At 46.2% G+C, this 25680-nt stretch overlaps 1 protein-coding gene across 6 annotated transcripts in view; it reads left to right on the top strand.

The window, feature by feature from the left end:
* dock6 (dedicator of cytokinesis 6) overlaps positions 1-25680 on the top strand; it is a 226535-nt gene that overhangs the window by 101006 nt on the left and 99849 nt on the right. For all 6 annotated transcript variants that reach the window (XM_078234904.1, XM_078234903.1, XM_078234901.1 and 3 more), the window contains exons 15-20: positions 8095-8212; positions 13715-13785; positions 16309-16447; positions 19263-19364; positions 21264-21350; positions 24939-25170. In XM_078234904.1, the coding sequence (XP_078091030.1) occupies positions 8095-8212; positions 13715-13785; positions 16309-16447; positions 19263-19364; positions 21264-21350; positions 24939-25170 (749 nt within the window). The remainder of the gene's footprint in view (positions 1-8094; positions 8213-13714; positions 13786-16308; positions 16448-19262; positions 19365-21263; positions 21351-24938; positions 25171-25680) is intronic.

Raw genomic sequence — 25680 nt, 5'->3', positions numbered from 1 at the left:
ACATTTCAATTCCAATTAGTTGCAACCCAAAATGTAGTGTGTGTTTGGAGAAGTGTATGTTTCGACACATATTCCCCTAATCGCTAATGAACCGCATCTGTTCTGCGTGCGTTGTATCTTTGATTGCCCCTTCTCCATAGATGTGTAAATCTAGGTTAATGTGGTGCCGAGAGCCTTGTTGGTTTTGGGTCTGATGCACGTCGTACTGAACTCCTCCAGGCACTGGGAGCTGTGACAGCTGTTGGAGCAGATGCATCACAGGCTTGTTCCTGTGCATTTACCTGAAGGTGAAAGTGATGGCGAAGTCTGCTCTAAGTGTTTCTGTTCCAATAAACAGCAGTTTTTTTAAAAAAAGAAGTACCCCCAGGATAATTGATGAGAGGTATTAGCATTTGTCAGCGTGAAAAGGATACTAAGTGCAGTCAACCCCCGAGTCCTCAGTGTCAGGTGATGCTGACTAATGTACTGAGGACGTTTGTTTATAAGAGGATACTTCCTCTTGTACGTTTAATTCATTATGGAGCATTTTGTCAAAGTACCACAAGATGTGCGGGTTAGGTGGATTGGTCATGCTAAATTGCCCCTTAGTGTCCAAAGATGTGTAGGTTATGTGGATTGGCCATGCTAAATTTGCCCCTTAGTGTCCAAAGATGTGTAGGTTATGTGGATTGGCCATGCTAAATTGCCCCTTAGTGTCCAAGGATGTACAAGTTAAGTGGATTGACCATGGTAAATGCGTGGGTTTGCAGGGATAGGGCCGGGGGGATGGGCTGGGTAAGATGCTCTGTCGAAGAGTCAGTGCTGACCCGATGGGCTGAATGGCGCTGTACTGCACTGTAGGGATTCTGTGGTTTTATGGAATAAGTTGAAGAGCCCATACGATCCAAAAGTCCCTAGGATTTCGCCTTTTATGAGATTGGTTTAAGTAAACTGTATCGATGTTTATTGGTTCCTCTATAACACAGTGCGTGGAATTTAGGATTGCACTGTGTGATACTCGTGGCTGGGTTGTGAATTTTTTGGGTCGTTAAAATGTAAAGAGTGACAAAAGGGTGGATGAAATGCTAGCCTTTATATCAAGAGGACTGGAATACCGGGTTTCAAATCACACTTCAACTGTACACCACGTGCTTGGAGTGCTGTGACTAATGCTGTGCACCACACCCCAGGAAGGACATATTGGCACTAGAGAGCATGCAGCAGAGATTTACCAGAAAGACCCCTGGGCTGGAACTCCACCACCTCACCCGCCACGGAATCGGAGCGGGCGAGGGCCCAACAACAGAAATCTCCGTTGACCTCGGGCGGGAATTTCCGGTCTCGCCCGAGCGAGGCCATAAAATCCCACCCCTGAACTCCGAGGGTGAAATTACAGGAGCCAATTGCGTTAAGCAGGGTTGTATTCCCTGGAAATTGTAAGATTAAGGGTCGATTTGATCAACGATTTCAAGATATTAAGGGGAAGAGACAGGGTAGGTAGAAACTGTTTCTGTTTGTCGGAGTGACGTGGGCGAGGGATCAAGTCCAGAAGTTAAAGCCAAATCTTTTCAGGAGTGAAACTCGGAAACGTTTCTTCATGTCAAGGATGGTAGATGCTTGGAACTGTCTTCTGCTGATAGCAATTGATCCTAGATCAGTTACTAATGTTACACCTGAGATCTATCGATTCAGTCGTGAATGAAGCCCAATCCATCACACAAACCAGCCTCCCATCCATTGACTCCGTCTACACTTCCCGCTGCCTCGGAAAAGCAGCCAGCATAATTAAGGACCCCACACACCCCGGACATTCTCCCTTCCACCTTCTTCTGGCGGGAAGAAGATACAAAAGTCTGAGGTCACGTACCAACCGACTCAAGAACAGCTTCTTCCCTGCTGCTGTCAGACTTTTGAATGGACCTACCTTGCATTAAGATGATCTTTCTCTACAACCCAGCTATGACTGTAACACTACATTCTGCATTCTCTCGTTTCCTTCTCTGTGAGCGGTATGCTTTGTCTGTATAGCGCGCAAGAAACAATACTTTTCACTGTGACAATAATAAATCAAATCAAATTTTTTTGTAATTCGGAGGCATTAAAGAATATGGGGCAAAGGCCCCATGAAGTTAGGTTTCAGATCAGCCATGATCTCATTGAATGGCAGAACAGAATGATAAATTCTTGATTTCTCGAGGAATTAAGGGCTATGGGGAGAGAGCGGGTAAATGGAGTTGAAATCAACCATGATTGAATGGTGGAGTGGACTCGATGGGCCGAATGGCCTTACTTCCGCTCCTATGTCTTATGGTCTAACAGGCTTGAGGGGGTAAATGACCTCCTCCTGTTCCTATGATATAATTGATATAAAATCAGGAAGAATAACAGAAGAGATGAGATTGTGTTTGAGGGCATAATTCATTATTTGACCATGATTGTGACCAAGAAGTGTCAGACGATACCGAACTGCCAGTTTTTACAGTACAGTTTCTTCATCACTGCCGCGCCTAGTTTCAGTAAGAATTCTCACAACACCAGGTTAAAGTCCAACAGGTTTATTTGGCAGCACAAGCTTTCGGAGTGTCGCCCCGCTGCTTCAAGCAGGAACAATAATAAAGGCCTGTAGACAACAGGTAAGCAAGCTTCTTGCCCTCTTTGATATCAGAACTCCTTCTCGTGGAGTGGGGGTAGAGTCTGCCATGCCTCTGCTCCACTCCATCCAGCAGTCTGGTCAGGGCTCCCTCCAACAAGCGTGGTGAGGACTTCTTGGTGGCCATCCCCTGCAGACATTCCACTCACCTGAAGAAGGAGCGACACTCCGAAAGATCGTGCTACCAAGTATACTTGTTGGACTTTAACCTAGTGTTGTGAGACTTCTTACTGTACTTACCCCAGTCCAACACCAGCATCTCCACATCATGCATTGTTTCATCAGGGAGTGCGGTTAATAAAGGCGTTTCTTTGGAGCCGTGGCGAGACAGTAAGTACTCTCCCTCCTGTCGTTAAAAAAGAAGCAGGTCAAGTGGGTGGGGAGCCAACATGATAATGTGGTGAACATATTTTATGGGGGACATCAGTGGCTGCCATGGTGTCAGTCATGTGGGGTTTCCACAGTGACGGGAAGTGTCAGACGGAATCTTTGCAGCTGTGTGCACAGTCACGTCTCTGGAATGAATGGGGGGCACACCCTCGGACACACTCTGGCCTCTTAACCTTCCTCCATTACTCTTCCTGGTAACAAGCTGCTGATTGATTTGTGTTTTCATCGTCGTCACCACAAGTTACTGCCTTGGTGTTTCTGGTGCGCAACTCGCATTCCACATACGCAGCAGGGAGAGGTTTTTTTTAAAACTCAGCAGGGAGAGGTTTTTTTTTAAACTCTGGTGCTGGTACATTAACGTTTAATTTCAGCCACATTAAGAGGAATTTCTAGGGAAAATGACAAACCGCTTATGGGATAGATCTGCTGGCTGCGTTTCAGCAAAGTCAGATTTCAGGAACTGGGTATGAAACAGGCATTGGACCCATTGCATGTGAATAAGACCAAGACCGCAAGAAACTACAAAAGGTCGTGAATGTCGCCCAATCCATCACGCAAACCAGCCTCCCATCCATTGACTCTGTCTACACTCAGCAAAGCAGCTGGCATACTTAAGGACCCCACGCCCCCCCGGACAGTCTCTCTTCCACCTTCTTCTGTCGGGAAGAAGATACAAAAGTCTGAGGTCACGTACCAACCGACTCAAGAACAGCTTCTTCCCTGCTGCTGTCAGACTTTTGAATGGACCTACATCGCATTAAGTTCATCTTTCTCTACAGCCTAGCTGTAGCTGTAACACTACATTCTGCACCCTCTTCTTTCCTTCTCTATGAACGGTATGCTTTGTACAACGCGCAAGAAACAATACTTTTCACTGTATGCGAATACATGTGACAATAATAAAGGCAGACACGCTGGCATCGTTTAAGACTTACCTGGATAGTCACATGAGCATTCTGGGAATGGAGGGATACAAACGAATGGTCTAGTTGGACCAATGAGCGGCACAGGCTTGTAGGGCCGAAGGGCCTGTTTCCTGTGCTGTACTGTTCTTTGTGCTTTGTTTGTTCAAATCAAAATAAGGATGCATTTTAGGAGTGGGTTCTGTACTTGGACTTTTGTCAATAAACTAGTTGGCGTGTGTCCAGTTTGAGATATCTACATGCACATCATTCGCCGCCCTGGGTGATTTGGCACCTGTTTTACATTGCCGTCAATGGGGTTATAGAATCCCTACAGTGCAGAAGGAGGCCATTTGGCCCATTGAGTCTGCACCTACCACAATCCCACCCAGGCCCTATTCCCGTAACCCCACATATTTACCCTACTAATCTCCCTGACACTAGGGTCAATTTAGCACAGCCAATCAACCTCACCCGCACATCTTTGGAGTGTGGGAGGAAACGGAGCACCCGGAGGAAACCCACGCAGACACGGGGAGAATGTGCAAACTCCACGCAGACAGTGACCCGAGGCCGGAATTGAACCCAGGAAGAAGAGAATCCGTTGCTGTTGTTTATTTATTTTTATACTTTCGACCAGATGTGGGTGTCGCTGGCTAGGTATCTCCAATTCCCCTTCACTACCTTGAAGCGCTGCAGTCATGTGTAGGTACATGTACAGCGCTGTTAGAGTGGGGTTTCCAGGATTTTGACCCAGCAACAATGAAGGAACGGTGATATAGTTCCAAGCTAGGATGGTGTGTGGCTTGGAGGGAAATTTGCAGGTGGAGGGATTCCCATACATCTGTTGCCCTTGTCCTTCTAGGTAGAGGTCACGGGTTTGAAAGGTGCTGTTGAAGGAGCCTTGATGAGTTGCTGCAGTGCATCTTGTAGATGGTACACACTGTTGCTACTGTGTGTTGCTGGTGTAGGGAGTGAATCTTTAAGCTGGTGAATAGGATGCTAATCAAGCAGGGCTGTTTTATTCTGGATGGTGTCGAGCTTCTTGAATGTTGTTGGAGCCACACTCACCCAGGCAAGTGGAGGGTATTCTATACCAGCCCTGACTGTCTTGTAGGTGATAGGCAAGGTCTGGCGAGTCAGGAGGTGAGTTACTCTGGTCACCTCTGTCATGATGTGGAGATGCCGGCGTTGGACTGGGGTAAACACAGTAAGAGTTTTAACAACACCAGGTTAAAGTCCAACAGGTTTATTTGGTAGCAAATGCCATTTGCTTTCGGAGCGCTGCTCCTTTGTCAGATGTAGTGGAAATCTGCTCTCAAACTGTTTGAGAGCAGATTTCCACTCCATCTGACGAAGGAGCACCGCTCCGAAAGCAAATGGCATTTGCTACCAAATAAACCTGTTGGACTTTAACCTGGTGTTGTTAAAACTCTTACTGTGTTCACCTCTGTCACAGCAGGAAGAGGAGGGGCCTCAGTCAGAGTCCTGGAGAATATCTTTCACTACTTTGAGCAGGGAGAGAGATTGGAGATGGAGTAATGGTTGGTGAGAATAGAGGGGATGAAGTATGATGTTTGCTAAGGATGTGATGGCAGCCGCTTTTGAAGAGAAGGGTGCAATATTTGAGAGATTTGTTTATTTGATTTGATTTATTCTTGTCACATATTAGTATAAAGTGAAAAGTATTGTTTCTTGCGCACTGTACAGACAAAGCATACTGTTCATAGAGAGGGAAAGGAGAGAGTGCAGAATGTAGTGTTACAGTCATAGCTAGGGTGTAGAGAAAGATCAACTTAGTGCGAGGTAGGTCCATTCAAAAGTCTGATGGCAGCAGCTGTTTTTGAGTCGGTTGGTACATGTTCTCAGACTTTTGTATCTTTTCCTGATGGGAGAAGATGGAAGAGAGAATGTCCGGGGTGCGTGGGGTCCTTACTTATGCTGGCTGCTTTCCCGAGGCAGTGGGAAGTGTAGACAGAGTCAATGGATGGGAGGCTGGCTTGAGTGATGGATTGGGCTACATTCACGACCCTTTGCAGTTTCTTGGGCAGAGCAGGAGCCATACCAAGCTGTGATACAACCAGAAAGAATGCTTTCTATGGTGCGTTGTGTCCGCCAACATGGGCGTTCATGAACAGAAGTTGAGCAATCAGCAGCTGAGTGGGAATGATTTCAAAGGGTGAGTCTCATTGACATGATGAGGTCGGACAGGCGTGAGGTCAGATGAGAGAACTGGAGAGCAGTATGAGTTCAAACTGGCACAGGGGAAGCCTTGAGGCGAGTTTAGTCTGGGTACATGAGATATGGAAAGCTGCAAGGGCAGCTAAAAGAATGGATTCCAGCCACATGGAGATGCTTGTTTTTTTAATGAAGCTTACTCTAATGGAGTTAATGTTGGGCTTATTTTAGTTTTGCATTGTGTATGGTCCACTTTGTAAAATTACTTCAGTTTATTTTCCCTCAAGTCTGTCTCTTCAGTCGATTACTGCAAATGAATTCTGATGGTTGGACAAAGGACAGTCGAACCTGCCATGCCCTTGATTGAGAGGATGTGACCCAGTGCTTGAAGGGAAGGTCGCTGGCAAAACATTAGAGCGATATTAAATGGGCCAGGCCTTTATATTGCTGCCAGAATTCCTGCAGCATTACTGCCATAGGAATGTGCAGAATTAGAACATACCACTGCAGTCTATCTGGCCAGCCACAGTATTCAGTGAATATCATGCACGCTTTTATCTCTCATTTCCCCTCCACAATGAATCCCTCACTGAAAAATATCTATCCGGCCTCACTTTATTTGTCAACACTGTTTCCCCCCCCCCCCCCCCCCACTTCATGTCCATCACTCAAACCAGCCTCCCATCCATTGACTCTGTCTACACCTCTTCCCGCTGCCGCGGAAAAGCAGCCAGCATGATCAAGGACCCCACACACCCCGGACATTCTCTCTTCCACCTTCTTCCGTTAGGAAAAAGATACAAAAGTCTGAGGTCACTCACCAACAGCTTCTTCCCTGCTGCTGTCAGACTTTTGAATGGACCTCCCTCGCATTAAGTTGATCTTTGTCTATGAGAATGAGAGAGAAAATAAATCTCTCAGATAAATTTCGCTCAGGACATTGTGACTTCACGATGCAATGATCAGCATTACTGACTAAATTAGGGGTTAATTCAGCTCCCACTCACTGACTATGACTGTAACACTATATTCTGCATCCTCTCCTTTCCCTCTCTATGTACGGAATGCTTTGTATAGTGCGCAGGAAACAATACTTTTCACTGTATACGAATACATGTGACAATAATAAATCAAATAATGTATGTTCAGTTCTCTTACTGCTGTGGTTTCTGATCTGAGAAGTCAGGTAAAGCTTGTAAATGGTACCATGTCGTTATAAATTATTCAAGCGATAGCCAGGTAGGACTTACCTTAACTGAGGTGCTGTTACAGTTTTGGTATTTCTTCATTAAGGTTATGTCTTATTTCCATGCTTCAGACACATCCCATAGGTGTGTCCTGTCTCCTGTGTCTCAGTGAGAGTTTGCGCATCCTCTTTGTGCACAGTTTTGGTCCCCTTATTTGAGGAAAGATGTAGTGGGATTGGAGGCAGCTCAGAGGAGGTTCACTAGATTGATTCCGGAGATGAGGGGTTTGTCGTATGAAGAGAGTTTGAACAGTTTAGGCCGATACTCTCTGGAATTTAGAAGAATGAGCGGAGATCAAATTGAGGCATACAAGATGATAAAAGGTAGACATGGAGTGGATGCTTCTGCTGGGGGGGCATTCTGGGATAAGGGGCAGCAAATTTTAAACAGAGTTGAGGAGAAACTACTTCTCCCAAGGGGTTGTGAACCTGTGGAATTCGCTGCCCCAAAGTGCGGTGGCTGCTGGGACAGTGAGTAAATTTAAGGAGGAGTTAGACAGATTTTTAATTGGTAATGGGTTGAAGGGTTATGGGGAGAAGGCAGGAAAATGGAGATGAGGAGCATATCAGCCATGATCGAATGGCGGAGCGGACTCGATGGGCCGAATGGCCTAATTCTGCTCCTATATCTTATGAACTCTTACACGTGGATAAATTTGTAGCACAGTGAAACTAATGGATCAGGACGGCAGGTCACTACAAGTCTGGCTCATGTGTTGCCTGCACTCATCACTCTGTTCTTTTTTTAGGAATCTACTGTATGTCTACCCACAAAGCTTGAACTTCAGCAGCCGTCAGGGGTCGGTGCGGAATATTACAGTGAAAGTCCAGTTTATGGCAGGGGAGGACCCCAACAGTGCCATGCCGGTGAGAAATGCCTTGCGTTAACGCGGTGGTCTTAGCACTGTTATTCTTGAAGCACACAGTAATGCCCGACCTGGTATTGTCTATATCTCCGAGAGTAATACCGGTTTTATTCATCGTTGAGAAATTTAACAGAAGGGTCCATAACAGAACACCACAGCGGCTAAAGTTAATATGAGCTAAATCAGGAAGTGATAACCAAGGTTGGGTTCCAAAATCCAGAACACACTCGGAAGAAGAAAGGTAGAAGAAAAGCGTGTGTGTCTTTATTTAGGGGGAAGCAGTGGCGTAGTGGTATTGTCACCGGACTAGTAATCCAGTGGCCCAGGGTAATGCTCTGGGGACCCAGACCAGAAGTTGAAATTTGAATTCAATAAAAATCTGGAATTAAAAGTCTTGCGATGTCCATGAAACCATTGTTGACCTTTCTGGTTCACGAATGTCCCTTAGGGAGGGAAATCTGTCATCCTTGCCTGGTACATGTGGCTCCAGATCCAAAGCAATGTGATTGGCTCCTAAATGCCCTTTGAAATGGCCTAGCAAGCCGCTCAGGGCAATTGGGAATAGGCAACACATACCCTCATATGAATAAAAAAAACATTTTCCTGATCTCTCGAATCTCTGAGTGCTTTATGTGCTATTTATTGAGTTGGAAGTGGATTTACTGTCAAAAGCAGCCTTTATTTTGCATACATACATCAAGGTTCCACCTGTGAGGTGGTCAATTTATTTTTGTTGGTCTTAATTAAAGGAAGGATCTTTTTATTTATTCATTTGTGGCACATGGGCGTCGCTGGCTGGGCCAGCATTTATTGCCCATCCTTAATTGCCCGAGGACAGTTGAGAGTCAACCACATTGCTGCGGCTCTGGAGTCACATGTAGGCCAGACCAGGTAAGGACGGCAGATTTCCTTCCCTAAAGGACATTGGTGAACCAGATGGATTTTTCTGACAACCGACAATAGCTTCATGGTCACCAGTAGATTCTTAATTCCAGATTTTAAAAATTGAACTCAAATTCCAGCAACTGCCGTGGCGAGATTCGAATTCGGGTCCCCGGAACATTAGCTGAGCTTCTGGATTAATAATCTATCAATAATACCACTAGGCCATTGCCTCCCTTGTCCAAGATACAGCAAGAACTCCCCACATTTTGAAAAGCATCCTGGAATCTTCAGCGTTCGCCTCGGCTGTGATGACAGGCTTTGGTTAAATGGTGCAGTTCCAATAAATGAACTTAAACATGACGACGCTCCGTCGGTACTGACTCCAAAGCTTTAAGATGCTGTGAAAGAACGTCTCTCGGCCTTTTGGCCAAAATCGAGCATGGGATCAAGCCCAAGATGGGGCGCGAAGCCTTATCTGAACAAGGTCGGCTTGGATCTCGCTTGTCTCCCTCGTGGAGACCGTGAATTGGATTCAATACGAAGTTGGTTTTTGAAGCAAGCAAGGAGATAGATTCATAAGACCATAAGACATAGGAGCAGAATTAGGCCACTCAGCCCATCGAGTCTCCTCCCCCATTCAATCATGGCTGATATTTTTCTCATCCCCCATTCTCCTGCCTTTTCCCCATAACCCCTGATTCAGGGCTGCCCGGTCCACTCTGAGCACGGGCTTTGTAATTTTAAGAATGGAGTAAAACTTAAGAAGAAAATTTCAAAAAGTACTGTGAAAGAATGCATGTGGGACAGCAGAGTAGAGCCCCAATTTGAAGATCAGGACGAGGGGTGTATCAAATAGGGTATCTACAGCTCAGAACGAGGAGAGAAATGATTCAAAGAGACATAAGCCTAGGTCATATCAATTTTTTTAAAAAAGGTTGCGATAGACAGAAGCATTGGAAACCAAAACTGGGGGAGACAGTCTATCTGTTTTGTGCTGTTCTGTGTGAGAACATTCCCAGAGAACGGGAAAGCAATGTTGGCCAGGAATTGGTTGCATTTTGTAGAATTTTTAAAGTGCGGTTTGAGAAACGAATTTTCCTTGATGTGAAACATTTAACTCGATGTTTGTGAATCTCCCACATCAATTGTGAGTCGGTGTGTTCCTTTCACAGATTCTAGTACCTCCTGGTACTGAGAGTAATATAATTGACTTTCCACTGTGTGTTTGTGCACTTTTGACAATGGCTACTTAGCAGGAAGTACGCACCGTGCCTGCAGCGGTCCAAGTTATATTAAAGAACACAGAAATGATGGTTGAGGCAATTACAGCGGCTTTTAGTAGCTACTTACTCCCACGAGGCACCGGATTTTGGATGGCTGTGTGGGTGAGACAGCGAACACAGCCATTTAGCAGATCATGCTTATTATAGTGGAAGTAAATGAGTACCCTCAGGTTTTGCAAGAACTTAATGGGCATACGCATCTTGAAGAGCTTTCTGTCTATCAGTGTTTCTCATATTACTCCTTTCTTGCTGGCGTGCTGCCTCTGAACTAGGCTATATCTCACCCAGGTGTGACTCTTCTGTATACATCAGGCAGCAAGTGTCATTGCATTTGGTGATCTGGACACCAACAACCTGTCCTGGCCCCTCCATGCTGACACTGTAGTTAAGAAAGCCCACTTTCTCAGAAGACTAAGGAAATTTGGCATGTCAGCTCCGACTCTCTCAAACTTTTACAGATGTACCATAGAAAGCATTCTTTCTGGTTGTATCACAGCTTGAAATGGCTCCTGCTCTGCCCAAGACCCTAAGAAACTACAATAGGTCGTGAATGTAGCCCAATCCACCACACAAACCAGCCTCCCACCCATTGACTCCGTCTACACTTCCTGTTGCCTCGGCAAAGCAGCCAGCATAATTAAGGACCCCACGCAACCCGGACATTCTCTCTTCCACCTTCTGTCAATGGGAAAAAGATACAAAAGTCTGAGGTCACGTACCAACCGACTCAAGAACAGCTTCTTCCCTGCTGCTGTCAGACTTTTGAATGGACCTACCTTGCATTAAGTTGATCTTTCTCTACACCCTAGCTATGACTATAACACTACATTCTGCACTCGTTTCCTTCTCTATGAACAGTGTGTTTTGTCTGTGTAGCGTGCAAGAAACAATACTTTTCACTGTATACTAATACATGTGACAATAATAAATCAAATCAAAATCAAATCTTTCCTGCTGCCATCAGACTTTTGAATGGACCTACCTCGCATTAAGTTGATTTTTCTCTACACCCTAGCTATGACTGTAACACTACATTCTGCACCCTCCTTTCCTTCTCTATGAATGGCATGCTTTGTCTGTATAGCGCTCAAAAAACAATACTTTTCACTGTATACTAATACATGTGACAAATCAAATCAAATCATTTGTCCATGGCAAACCTCACAACTGAGCTTGGTCCTGACCTTGCCCAGCAACCACGCACCCACTTTCCAGTATTGGCCACTTGGTAGTGAACAGGGACTCTTGCCTATTTACTTTACCCCACTCCGTATCCGTTTGGTGAGGCCACAGCTGGAGTACTGTGTGCAGTTCTGGTTGCCACATTGTAGGGAGGATGTGATTGCACTGGAGGGGGTGAAGAGGAGATTCACCAAGATGCTGCCTGGGATGGAACATTTTTGTTATGAAGAGAGGTTGAGTAGGCTGGGGTTGTTTTCATTGGAGCAGAGAAGACTGAGGGCCTGATCGAGCTGTACATGATTATGAGAGACATGGCTAAGGAGCAGCTTTTCCCCTTAGTTGAAGGGTCAGTCACGAGGGGACACAAGTTCAAGGTGACGGGGCAGGAGGCTTTTAAGGGGATGTGAGGAAAAAGCTTTTTACCCAGAGGGTGGTGACGGTCTGGAATGCGCTGCCTGGGAGGGTGGTAGAGGCGGGTTCCCTCACATCCTTTAAAAAGTACTTGGATGAGTACTTGGCACATCATAACATTCAAGGCTATGGGCCAAGTGCTGGTAAATGGGATTAGGTGGGAGGTTGGGTGTTTCTCATGTGTCAGTGCAGACTCGATGGGCCGAAGGGCCTCTTCTGCACTGTATGATTCTATGATTTTAGTTTTTCTTTCTCTCTTTCCTCAAAACTCATCTCTTCCATGAGTCCCACTTATGACTCCCTCCCTACCCAAGTTCTGACCAGTTAGTTATCTTTCCTGCCCTGACGTGTGCCAATATTGTCAACAGCTGCCTTTGGAGAGATGCCATCCCTCTTCATTTCAGGACATAATTCCTCAACAAGACCACATTTGACCCCTTTCCGCACTGATCACCCATTCTCAACCTCCATGAACTCCCAACTGGTTGAAAGCATCATAATTTGTTGCTTGCTGTCCTGTATTGGCTTCTCGAGGCCCCAGTGCATTACATCTAAAATCCTCATCCCTCTATGGCCATGCCCCCACAAACCCCCCCACCCTATTCTCTTGCCGCTTTGCAACCCACTTGACCCTCTCAGAATCCAGCAGCTTTGTTGTTTTTTTGGGAGCAAGCCGACAACATACCAGTTACAAGATATAGGAGCAGTATTGGGCCACTCGGCCCATTGAGTCTGCTCTGCCATTCAATCATGGCTGATAATTTTCTCATCCCCATTCTCCTTCCCTTTTCCCCATAACCCCTGATCCCCTTATTAGTCAAGAACCTATCTATCTCTGTCTTAAAGACACTCAATGACCTTGACCAGAATCTTATGCAGCCTCAGAAGTACATCCCTGCTCTTGAATTCTAGCCCTCTCGACATGAATGCTAACATTGCATTTGCCTTCCTAACTGCTGACTAAACCTGCTCGTTAATCTTAAGAGAATCTTGAACAAGGACTCCCAAGTCCCTTTATGCTTCTGATTTCCTAAGCATTTCTCCATTTAGAAAATAGTCTATGCTTCCATTCCTCCTTCCATAGTGCATAACCTCACACTTTTCCACATTGTACTACATCTGCCACTTCTTTGCCCACTCTCCTAACCTGTCCAAGTCCTTCTGCAGCCCCCCCCCCCCCACATATCCCTCTGGGCAGCACAGTGGTTAGCACTGTTGCCTCACAGCACCAGGGACCCGGATTCAATTCTGGCCTCAGGCCACTGTCTGTGTGGAGTTTGCACGATCTCCCCGTGTCTGCGTGGGTTTCCTCCGGGTGCTCCGGTTTCCTCCCACAGTCCAAAGATGTGCCGGTTAGGTGGATTGGCCGTGCTAAATTGACCCTAGTCTCAGGGAGATTAGCAGGGTAAATCTGTGGGGTTATGGGAGTAGGGCCTGGGTGGGATTGTGGTCGGTGCAGACTCGATGGGTTGAATGGCCTCCTTCTGCACTGCAGGGATTGTATGATTTATCTTTATATCATCCGCAAACGTAGCAACAGTGCCTTCAGTTCCTTCTTCAAAATCATTAAATGTATATTGTGAAAAGTTATGATCTCAGCACCGACCCCTGAGGAGTTATGGTTTAGCAAATTACCGTTTGAACCCTGAGTGGTTTAGATTCCGTGATCGATGTGCAACCACCAGAATCCTTCTCTCACCCAGCACTGTCTCTAATGATTTGTTTATTCCGTGTAAATGCAGGTTATCTTTGGGAAGTCCAGCTGTGCGGATTTTTCAAGAGAAGCATATTCTGCTGTGGTGTACCACAACAAGTGAGTTATCAAAGACAAGTCTCACCAGAAACTTAGAGGCCATGCAAGCGTTCAATGTACCTGTTTGTTATTCTGCAGTTCTGGATATTAGTGATCTTGTTGTGTTGTATTACAACCGGTACTAGTTCTGCTGTTTGTAGACAGTCCATTGTAGATTATTTTTCTGCAAGTTTTCTACGGGGTGGCACAGTGGTTAGCACGGCTGCGTCACAGCGCCAGGGACCCGGGTTCGAATCCCGGCTTGGGCACCGTCTGTGTGGAGTCTGCACGTTCTCCCCGTGTCTGCGTGGGTTTCCCCCGGGTGCTCCGGTTTCCTCCCACGGTCCGGAGGACGTGCTGGTTAGGGTTCATTGGCCGTGCTAAATTCTCCCTCAGTGTCCCCGGACAGGAGTGTGGCGACTAGGGGATTTTCACAGTAACTTCATTGCAGTGTTAATGTAAGCCTTCTTGTGACACCAATAAATAAATAAACTACAAGTGCCTTCTCCCTGCTTCTAGACTTTTGCCGGTGCCTCCTTGCTTTTAAAAGCAAATTACTGCAGAATCTGAAACCAAAAGAGAAAACGCTGGAAAATCTCAGCAGGTCTGGCAGCTTCTGTAAGGAGAGAAAAGAGCCGATGTTTCGATCCAGATGACAATTTGTCAAAGCTTTTATTTTTTTAATCTCCACTGAAACACTCTGTTGTGAGCCTGCAATGAGAGCAGCTCCCGCCTTTAACCTGTGCACTGCTTGTAAATTGGCAGTTGTCTGCAAAGAACGAATACACTCCAAACTGCAGCAAATTAAACCCTTGCTGCCCTCAGCCATTGTGCTGCTGTAATCAGTGTGAAAGCTGAATCATCTTGACAAAAAGCTGCATGCATGAAATGTGGCCTGCTGCTCTCAAATTGACGGGGGCAGACCATAAATTGAAAAGAATAAAGCTGACAGTCCTCACATCATCGCCTGTAGCTTTGATGTGAAGCCTGACTGTAGAAAGTGATTCCGTGCCTCCAATCTAATCTCAAGAGCTCAGCTATCCGCTACTCGAGGATCACTGCCTGCTCCCAATTACTCTGTGCATCTTCGTTCAGTGCTAATCAGTGGGCTGGTTTCATGAGGATAAAGTCATAAATGAACGCCGTCAAAGAATGCCCGAAGGAAATAAGATACAGATAGAGATAGTGTCACTGCTGCCTCACAGCGCCAGGGACCCGGGTTCAATTCCGGCCTCGGGTCACTGTCTATGTGGAGTTTGCATGTTCTCCCCGTGTCTGCGTGGGCTTCCTCCGGTTTCCTCCCACAGTCTGAAAGACGCACTGTTTAGGTGCATTGACCCGAACAAACGCGGACTGTGGCAACCAGGGGAATTTCACAGTAACTTCATTGCAGTGTTAACGTAAGCCTTACTTGTGACTAATAAGTAAACTTTAAAACTTTAGATAAGTCAAGTGGTGCGACTCATGGGGCTGCCCGGTAGCACAGTGGTTAGCACTGCTGCCTCACAGCGCCAGGGACCTGGGTTCGATTCCCGACTTGGGTCACTGTCTGTTGCAGAGTCTGCACGTTCTCCCCGTGTCTGCATGGGTTTCCTCCGGGTGCTCTGGTTTCCTCCCACAGTCCGAAAGACGTGCTGGTTAGATGGATTGGCCGTACTAAATTCTCCCTCAGTGTACCAAAACAGGCGCCGGAGTGTGGCGACGAGGGGATTTTCCACAGTAACCTCATTGCATTGTTAATGTAAGCCTACTTGTGACACTAATAAAGTAAGTGTACTTCTTCATGTACGAAGAAGTTAAATGTGTGTCAAGGGACTATTTTTAAGTTGCTCTATTCCTTCCTGAAGGTGCAGCCACCATCTTACAGGGCTATGTTTCCTAGCGACAAAAGGAATTATCCTTGCATAAAAGCCTGGAACCCTCGGCTGCCAGTGTCAGCAGGCTATTTAACCGTCAAGGGCTCTAGAGCTGAGCCCACTCCTGACCTTATCCACTGACCACTCACAGACATGTCCCAGCAAGAGTCACTGGGTCGTGTTGAGGAATGGGGCCTTCTGATGGGGCTGAACATTGTACACAATATGGCACTGGGCTGCGCACATGATTGTATTGACTCACTGAGCGAGTGGAGGAGTTAAATACCTCTTCCTTAATGGGTGGGTGGGGAAAGAAGCACTTTCCAGTTGTTGGAATGAAACTGAATGAGGGAACGACTATTGTATACACACAATGACTGGGACAGCTCTGCTGCCTGTATCAGAGACACAGTGTGTGTGACCTCTGCTGCCTGTATCAGTGAGAGTCTGTGTGTGACCTCTGCTGCCTGTATCAGAGAGATAGTGTGTGTGACCTCTGTTGCCTGCATCAGTGAGAGTCTGTGTGTGACCTCTGCTGCCTGTATCAGAGAGACAGTGTGTGTGACCTCTGCTGCCTGTATCAGTGACACAGTATGTGTGTGACCTCTGCTGCTTGTATTAGTGACAGCGTGATTGTGTGACATCTGCTGCCTGTATCAGTGACACAGTATGTGTGTGACCTCTGCAGATCGCCAGAGTTTTATGAGGAAATAAAAATGAAGATCCCAGCAAACCTGACAGATAACCATCACCTGCTCTTCACCTTCTATCACATTAGCTGCCAGCAGAAACCGAGTGCGTCACTGGAGACACCCGTTGGCTACACAGTGAGTAACAGTGAACCAGCCCATGAAATCCAGCACTGTACAGGGCCCTAAAGGAAAATTTTTACAGGTTTAACACTGTAATAACAGCCTTGGTGCTGGAACATGCTATGGGCCCACTGCTGGTAGATGGGATTAGGTGGGAGTTCAGGTGTTTCTAATGCGCCGGTGCAGACTCGATGGGCTGAAGGGCCTCTTCTACACTGTATGACTCTAACCTTCAAGCTCCCACAAACAGCAATGTGGTATTGACCAGATAGTCTGCTCATAGCGACGTTGACTGAGGGATAGATGTCGACCAGGACACCAGGAAACTCCCATATTAAAATAATGCCATTAGATCTTTTATGTTGCAACACCAGGTTAAAGTCCAACAAGTTTATTTGGGTAGCATGAGCTTTCGGAGCGTTGCCCCTTCATCAGGGACAACGCTCCGAAAGCTCGTGCTACCAAATAAACCTGTTGGGCTTTAACCTGGTGTTGTGAGGCTTCTTACTGTGCCCACCCCAGTCCAACGCCGGCATCTCCACGTCATCTCTTATATCCACCTAAGAGGGCAGGCTGTTTAATGACTCGTCTCAAAGATGATGATGGGCAGGATTCGCCTGCCTCCCAGCCGCGCGTTTCTCGGTGGACGGGAGGCAGCGTGTCATTCGCGGGCGGCGGGTTTCTCTGGTCCCGCCGCTGTCAATGGGATTTCCCACTGAAGCCACTGCACCCCGCCAGGAAACCCGGGGGCCAGGGGGTGCGCTGCTGGCGCGACCTGAGAATCCTGCCGGTGTGGAGAATCCCACCCCGTAGCTCAGTGCTCCAGCCCTGCAGTGGGACTTGAACCCAGAACCTTGTGACTCGGGTAAGAGTGCGATCTACTGAGCCACGGCTGACACTTAACGCTATGGGCTGCAACACTATTGTTACAAATGTTGTGTATTGTCGGGTAATGGGCAGTTAACATTTAACTTGCAATTCAGTCCCTAAAAATGGCCAGGTATTTGATTTGTTTTTGATTGATAAAAGATTCTTTACCACTTTGAAGCAAGATTTACAAGGATGTTGCCTGGATTGGTTGGCATGCCTTATGAGGATAGGTTGAGAGAGCTCGGTCTTTTCTCCTTGGAGAGACGAAGGATGAGAGGTGACCTGATAGAGGTGTATAAGATGTTGAGAGGTATAGATCGGGTGGATTCTCAGAGGCTTTTTCCCAGGGCTGAAATGGCTGCTATGAGAGGACACAGGTTTAAGGTGCTGGGGAGTAGGTACAGAGGAGATGTCAGGGGTAAGTTTTTCACTCAGAGGGTGGTGGGTGAGTGGAATCGGCTGCTGTCAGTGGTGGTGGAGGCAAACTCGATAGGGTCTTTTAAGAGACTTCTGGATGAGTACATGGGACTTAATAGGATTGAGGGTTATAGGTAAGTCTATTTATAAGCCAAGGTAGCTAGGGACACGACCGGCGCAACTTGTGGGCCGAAGGGCCTGTTTGTGCTGTAGTTTTTCTGTGTTCTATGTTGTATCCTTCCCAAGTCTAACGTGAGATGTTAAATTGGACCACAGGATTGGCTTCTCACCTGTCTGTGCCAAATACAGAGATCCTCAACTCAGAGTGGTTTGAACTGAACTCGCTCATGTACTTGCAGTCGTGTTGCAAGCAGTAATTACGGACAATGGGCCAAGTTAAACTGCGGGTCCTCAATTCAGTAACTTCATTACAGTGTTACTGCAAGCCTACTTGTGACACTAATGTACCATGTTCCAGTGCATGTTATCACTGATGAAAAGATAAACAAGCAGTACGTCCTGATTGAAGTATTTATTCCCTGAGATGTATTCAAAGAACAAAGAAAATTACTGCACAGGGACAGGTCCTTTGGCCCCCCCCAAGCCTGCCAGCAGACCCCATAACAATTCAATGGTCGGAAAAGGAATTGAACTACTTTCAAAGCCATCACAATACAACATATACTCTAATTTAATAATATTGCTCGACCCTTTGGGGAAAATGGTACTTTTTACCTATCGTTTCAAAGGTTAGATTTTCTTATCATCTGGCCACTTGAGTCACAGGAAGAATCCCTTTACTCCCTGGAGTGACTCCTTTCTTTGCAATCGGGGTACCCATCTCCTATAGATGGGCGACACAGTGGTTAGCACTGCGGCTTCACAGTGCCAGGGACCCAGGTTTGATTCCCAGCTTGGGTCACTGTCTTTGTGGAGTCTGCACGTTCTCCCTGTGTCTGTGTGGGTTTTCTCCGGGTGCTCTGGTTTCCTCCCACAGTCCAAAAGACTGTGCTGGTTAGGTGTATTGGCCGTGCTAAATTCTCCCTCAGTGTACCAGAACAAGCGCCAGAGTGTGGCACCTAGGGGATTTTCACAGTAACCTCATTGCGGTGTTCATGTAAGCCTACTTATGACACGAATAAATACACTTCAAACTAAACTATAGATTTGGGAATTGATCTGGAGATGCCTGACCCCAGGAAAGTGTGCACCAGCTCAGTACATATGCTGGAGAACTGATCTACACTGCTCCGTTTGACCAAAGCAGGGACCGGATTTCCCTGAGACCTGATGTTTGAGTTATAAACTGTATTTGAAGCAGGGATTACCTCAGCTTGTCCGTCACTTTAATTCAAGCCTTTTGCCCGCAGTCATTTCCTCCAACTCCTATGGATTTGAGTGCAACCTGAGGGATGAGAGTTGGGGAGTGTTGCTGCTAGCTGTACAATCTCTAAACTTGTAACCCTCCTCACTTCGTGGATCCCTTTGATGCAACTGTAACTGCTAACTGTACAATCTCTAAACTTGCAATCTCCTCACTTAGTGGATCCCTTTGATGCAACATGGCCGTCTCCGAACTGGATCATTCAGCCTCCCAGTGTCAGTGGACAAGCCACCCCCTAGTTATTCAGTGCTCACCCCTGACGTAAGTATGATCCAAATAACACATTACTTCATCCCTCTTGTGCGTTTTAATCATTTCCTCTTTGCCTCCCTGCATCCCATGTTGAAATACTGACTCTTTACACCATCACTCTCTCCAGCTGTCTCAAGCCCTTTGCCTCAGTCTGCCGTTCTTCTTACAAATCGATTAGGTTTTGCAAAACCCAAGCTTGATATCGGCAAATTGCTAATTTCTCATGTTCCTTGTCTTCTGTTGTTAGGGAGTTGTCAAGGGAATGTCCTGTCACCTATCTTTTTAACATAAGTATCCAGGGGAGCCACACAGGGTTTAATAAAGCTGAGGTTCTGGACTTCCTTGACTCAGTACAGGAAGCTTTGAAACTAAAGTTGTGCTGAGGAATTGAGCTCATGGAATTGGGGCGAGGAAATAGAGGCATCGGAGCGGAACTTTCATTGTTAAGACTTGAGTGTAAAAAACAACCTGTAAGGATTCAGGGTAGACCATTTAGGTCGGAGGTGAGGAGACATTTCTTTACCCAAAGAGTGGTGAGCCTGTGGAATTCATTACCACAGGAAGTAGTTGAGGCCAAAACATTGAATGCATTCAAGAGGCGGCTGAATATAGCACTTGGGGCGAACGGGATCAAAGGTTATGGGGAGAAAGCAGGATTAGGCTATTGAGTTGGGTGATCAGCCATGATCGTAATGAATGGCGGAGCAGGCTCAAAGGGCAAAATGGCCTCCTCCTGCTCCTATCTTTTATGTTTCTATTTCCGCTGTTTACCATTGAGAACTGATTCAACAGTGTCCGAGAAACCTGATGGGAGAGCAGACACAATCCCCAAAACCCTCCAAACAAGTTCAATATTTTACAGCAGTGCATCATTCCAGCTGTGACTTTCAATGGTTGACAGATCTGCAATGGGTTTTATTGAAGGCAAGGCACATTTGGCATGTGTTCTGCCCATGCGGTTTCAGGGGTGATGCGTATGAACACAAAACATGTTTGTGAATTTGCGCCAATCTCTGTCATTTGTCCACCGTGATCTTTTCACAATGTTTTAGTTGGCTGAACTCTTCCCAACAGCTGATGGTCACTGCATTGTGTTATGTGGACATCTGTGAGGCATCTCCCAGCAAGGGCTGTTCCACAGGGAGTGAAGAGATTTGATAGAGGTATTCTAAAGCATGAGGAGTCTGGACAGAATAGCTAGGGAGACACTGTTCTCATTGGACATCGAGAACTAGAGCACTCGGGTGTTAAGGTAATTGAGAAAGAAGCAATGTCGACATGAGGAAAAGTGCTGAGTAGTTAGAATTTGGAATTCACTGTCTCGGAGTGTGGTGGAGATGTATTCAACTCAGGCCTTCAAAAGAGCATTGGATAATTATCTAAAGATAAAAAAGTTTGCAAGTTTAAGGGTAACAGACAGAGAAGTGAGTCTAGGTGAGATGCTTTTGAAGAGAACCAGCACGGACAAGATGGAAGGAATGGCCTCTTTCTGTGCTGTAACCATTCTTGGTGTAACTCTCGGTGTGGTTAACCTGTATGGGAAGGAGGCACCTTTTCCACACAGGTTAACTTGTATGGAAAAGGTGGAGATTGGAAGGTCATTCCATATTGTATAATTGTAACCACGGGCGATCTTTCAGAGTAATTCAGTTGTAGCGTTATTGGCAGCCTAAAGTGCAAACCCTTCTGATCAAGGGGGACAGTAAAGTTAGAGAGCAGATTTAGAGAGGGAACGATGGAATATGTGGTTAATGGAATAGTGCCGGCTCCCTAAGTACAGGTACCACGCAAAGGCTGTTTTTAAGTGATTAGTTCTTGCCACATGTCCTGTAGGCATCTGAGAAATAAATGCCCTTGATTGCATCTATATATTTATAAATGTCTTTCTTTTAATTTATCTTTGAATAGGTCCAACTACCTGGAATGAAGTGGGTCGACAATCACAAAGGAGTGTTTAATGTGGAAGTATCTGCAGCATCTTCAGTGCATACCCAGGCACGTACACATCTTGCATGGGCCAACCTGAACCCTACCAGCTCTCCAAACCACTCTAGCAAAGCTCAGATCCCATCGAAAGAAGCATCATGGTCAGACATTTCTGGCTCACAAGCTGAGCAGACTCAGAGTTCGTAAAAACAGGCGATGCTGATTGTTCAAGGGAGGAGGAGAATAAATACCAGACCACTGTGCTGTTTTATAACTGTGTTATTGAAGAGTTTCTAAGGCAGCGCTGTCACATAAAATCCTCTGAGTGAGGATTAGCATCATTATGCAGTTGGCAGCTACAAGACTGTAGAACTCCTTTCGGTCATTTAGAGCTATTATACACGCGCTGTTCCTCCAGCTGGCCCTTGTAACATTGTAAACTCAGCTGGGAGCAGGCCTTGCAACCATTTCCAAATGTTTATTTAACTCCAGGCTGAAAGCAGAAACATCACAGAACAAAACTCTAGATTATATCAAAGGTGAACCTTGTCTTCTGGGAGTAATTGGCCAAGGAGCATTGTAGACATGAGGAAAGAGTTTCATTTAATATAGTGAGTTGTTAAGTTCTGGAATGTGCTGCCTGCAAGGGTGATGGAAGCAGAATCAGTCGTATTTTCCAAATTGGACGTATACTTGAAGGGTAGACATTTGCAGGGCTTTGGGGAAAGAGAAGAGGACTGGGGCTAATTGGATCATAGAAATCATAGAAACCCTACAATGCAGAAGGAGGCCATTCGGCCCATCGAGTCTGCACCGACCACAATCCCACCCAGGCCCTACCTCCACATATTTTACCCACTAATCCCTCTAACCTACGCATCCCAGGACTCTAAGGAGCAATTTTTTAAACCTGGCCAATTAACCTAACCCGCACATCTTTGGACTGTGGGAGAAAACCGGAGCACCGGAGGAAACCCACGCAGACACGAGGAGAATGTGCAAACTCCACACAGACAGTGACCCGAGCCGGGAATCGAACCCGGGACCCTGGAGCTGTGAAGCAGCAGTGCTAACCACTGTGCTACCGTGCAGCCGTGATAGCTCTTTCAAAGAGCTTGCACAGGCACAATGGGCTGAATAGTCTTCTATGCTGTACAATTATCTGAATAAGAGGCGTGTACCTGGAATTATTCTGAACTTATGCTCTATTTGCATTTTCAATTCCTTCACGTCCTGATTCGAACTAGAACTCCCACATCATTTCCTCCACTAATAATGCTTCCAAGATGCTTCCTTCTCTCATCAAAACCTCTCCGTAAGCCCGAATCAAAAGAATTGTAGGATATTACAGTGTGTCTGCGTGGGTTTCCTCCAGGTGCTCCGGTTTCCTCCCACAGTCCAAAGATGTGTGGGTGAGGTGGATTGGCCATGCTAAATTGCCCCTTAGTGTCAGGAGCATTAGCAGGGTAAATAAGTGGGGTTGCGGGGATAGGGCCTGGGTGGGATTGTTGTCAGCGCAGACTTGATGGGCCAAATAGCCTCCTCCTGCGCTGTAAGGATTCTATGAAAGGAGGCCTTTCGGCCCATCAAGTCTGTGCCCGCTCTTGCAAAGAGTAATCTAGTTTCCTCACGTCCACAGATGTTTTTTATCCATTCCCCCTTTGAAGGCTGCAACTAAAGCTGTGTTGGCCACTTAAAATTTATATACAGGTTTTGAATTTGGGGAAGTCTTCTAATGTCTGTCAGTTTTTTGATTTTGATTTGATTGGAGTTGATTTATTATTGTCACATGTATTGTGCACTATACAGACAAAGCATACCATTCATAAAGAAGGAAAGGAGATAGTGCAGAATGTAGTGTTACAGTCATAGCTAAGGTGCAGAGAAAGATCAACTTAATGTGAGGTAGGTCCATTCAAAAGTCTGATGGCAGCGGGGAAGAAGCTGTTCTTGAGTCAGTAGATATGTGACCTCAGACTTTTGTATCTTTTTCCCGATGGAAGAAGGTGGAAGAGAGAAGTCCGGGGTGTGTGGAGTCCTTAATTACACTGGCTGCTTTCCCGAGGCAGCGGGAAGTGTAGACAGAGTCAATGGATGGGAGGCTGGTTTGCGTGATGGACTGGGCTACATTCACAACCATTTGTAGTTTCTTGCGGTGTTGGGCAAAGCAGGAGCCCAAAGAGCTTTGATTGTGATCCTTCCCTCTGTTCAATTCTTCTCTCATCACTCCAATCGATCTTGCCTCTATGTTGATGAAATACATTAATGTCCCTCTAAACTCCAGTTATTTTAACCTTCCTAAGGTCCAACTATGTCCAACGAGTGAGAGGGAATCTCATATAAACTTATAAAATTCTAACAAGATTAGACAGGGTAGATTCAGAAGGAATGTTCCCGATGGTGGGGGGAGTCCAGAGCTAGAGGTCATAGTTTGAGGATAAGGGGTAAACCTTTTAGGACGGAGGTGAGGAGAAATTTCTTCACCCAGAGGGTGGTAAATGTGTGGAATTCACTACCACAGAATGTAGTTGAGGCTAAAATGTCTGATTTCAAGAAGAAATTAGATATAGCTCCGGGGACTAAAGGGATATGGGGGGGTACAGTACAGGATATTGAATTTGATGATCATAATGAATGGTGGAGTAGGCTTAAAGGGCCGAATGGCCTATCCTGCTTCTAGTTTCTATGTATTGGGAAACCTACCTTAGCTTTTATTAACAGGGGGTTGGAGTTTAAGAGCCGTGGGGTTATGCTGCAACTGTACAGGACCTTGGTGAGACCACATTTGGAATATTGTGTGCAGTTCTGGTCACCTCACTATAAGAAGGATGTGGAAGCGCTGGAAAGAGTGCAAAGGAGATTTACCAGGATGCTGCCTGGTTTGGAGGGTAGGTCTTATGAGGAAAGGTTGAGGGAGCTAGGGCTGTTCTCTCTGGAGCGGAGGAGGCTGAGGGGAGACTTAATAGAGGTTTATAAAATGATGAAGGGGATAGAGTGAACGTTCAAAGACTATTTCCTCGGGTGGATGGAGCTATTACAAGGGGGCAGAACTATAGGGTTCATGGTGGGAGATATAGGAAGGATGTCCGAGAGTGGTTGGGGTGTGGAATGGACTGCCTGCAGTGATAGTGGAGTCAGACACTTTAGGAACATTTAAGCAGTTATTGGATAGGCACATGGAGCACACCAGGATGATAGGGAGTGGGATAGCTTGATCTTGGCTTCAGATAAAGCTCGGCACAACATCGTGGGCCGAAGGGCATGTTCTGTGCTGTACTGTTCTATGTTCTACCTGTTCCTCCTCCTGTTGTTGTCGTCTTGCCTTGATCTGGAAGATATTTGCACCCTATAATCTAGGAAGGTGCTGGGTTTGATCCACGCTGATTGCAACCGAGAGGGCAGTTTTAGCCAGTACAGTTAGGCTAGTGAAGTGATAATTAACCAAACCCCATTGTCTGCTGGCGGAGAACATGTATGTATGAGGCCACGGAGGCACCAGAGTGATGATATTACTAACCATTCCCTCCTCTAATCTGGTGCAGAGTGCGCTGTGGTGATTTGAGAAAGGTGCCCGTGCATCAAAAGGGTGCTTCGTGCTTAAGAAGATGAACACCGTGATTTCCGCACACTCACATGGAATTCTGCTCTTATCCTTAGGACCAATATCTGGATAAGTTTTTCACTCTGGTGCACGTACTGGAGGAGTACTCATTCCCATTCCGGCTGAAGGATGTGATCATCTCGGAGAATAACGTGGAGACGGAGTTGAAAGCCAGTATAACCAATTTGCGGTCAGCGAGGATGGAACCGCTGCTCCGATTTGTGCACCATGTCCTCAACAAACTCATCCTCTTAATTGTGCGGCCTCCAATTATCAATGGGCAAATAGGTATGGATAGGTTTTTTATTTCTCTGAAGGAAACATAAGCTGTTTGTTGTTTGCAGTTGCTCCTTAGGCATTCTGCAAGTCTAAAGTTAAAATTTATTTATTAGCGTCACAAGTAGGCTTACATTAACACTGCAATGAAGTTACTGTGAAAATCCCCTAGTCGCCACACTCCGGCGCCTGTTCGGGTACACTGAGGGAGAATTTAGCATGGTCGATGCACCCTAACCAGCATGTCTTTCGGACTGTGGGAGGAAACTGGAGCACCCGGAGAGCGTGCAGACTCCACACAGACAGTGACTCAAGCCGGGAATCAAACCCAGGTCCCTGGTGCTATGAGGCAGCTGTCCTAACCACTGTGCCACTCTAAGGAAGTACCGTCTAGGAAAGAGGCAAATAATTGTGTCTCTGATGGGGGGGGTTATTATCCAGAAATATTCCCCCACCTGTACACCATGTCAGGCCAAAAGCCCTGGACAGCTTTGCTTTCTCCACTCGTTTCTTTACATGACT

The sequence above is a fragment of the Mustelus asterias genome, chromosome 19, assembly GCF_964213995.1.
Source record: "Mustelus asterias chromosome 19, sMusAst1.hap1.1, whole genome shotgun sequence".
Classification (NCBI taxonomy): domain Eukaryota; kingdom Metazoa; phylum Chordata; class Chondrichthyes; order Carcharhiniformes; family Triakidae; genus Mustelus; species Mustelus asterias.
This window is presented reverse-complemented; position numbering and strand designations above follow the sequence as displayed.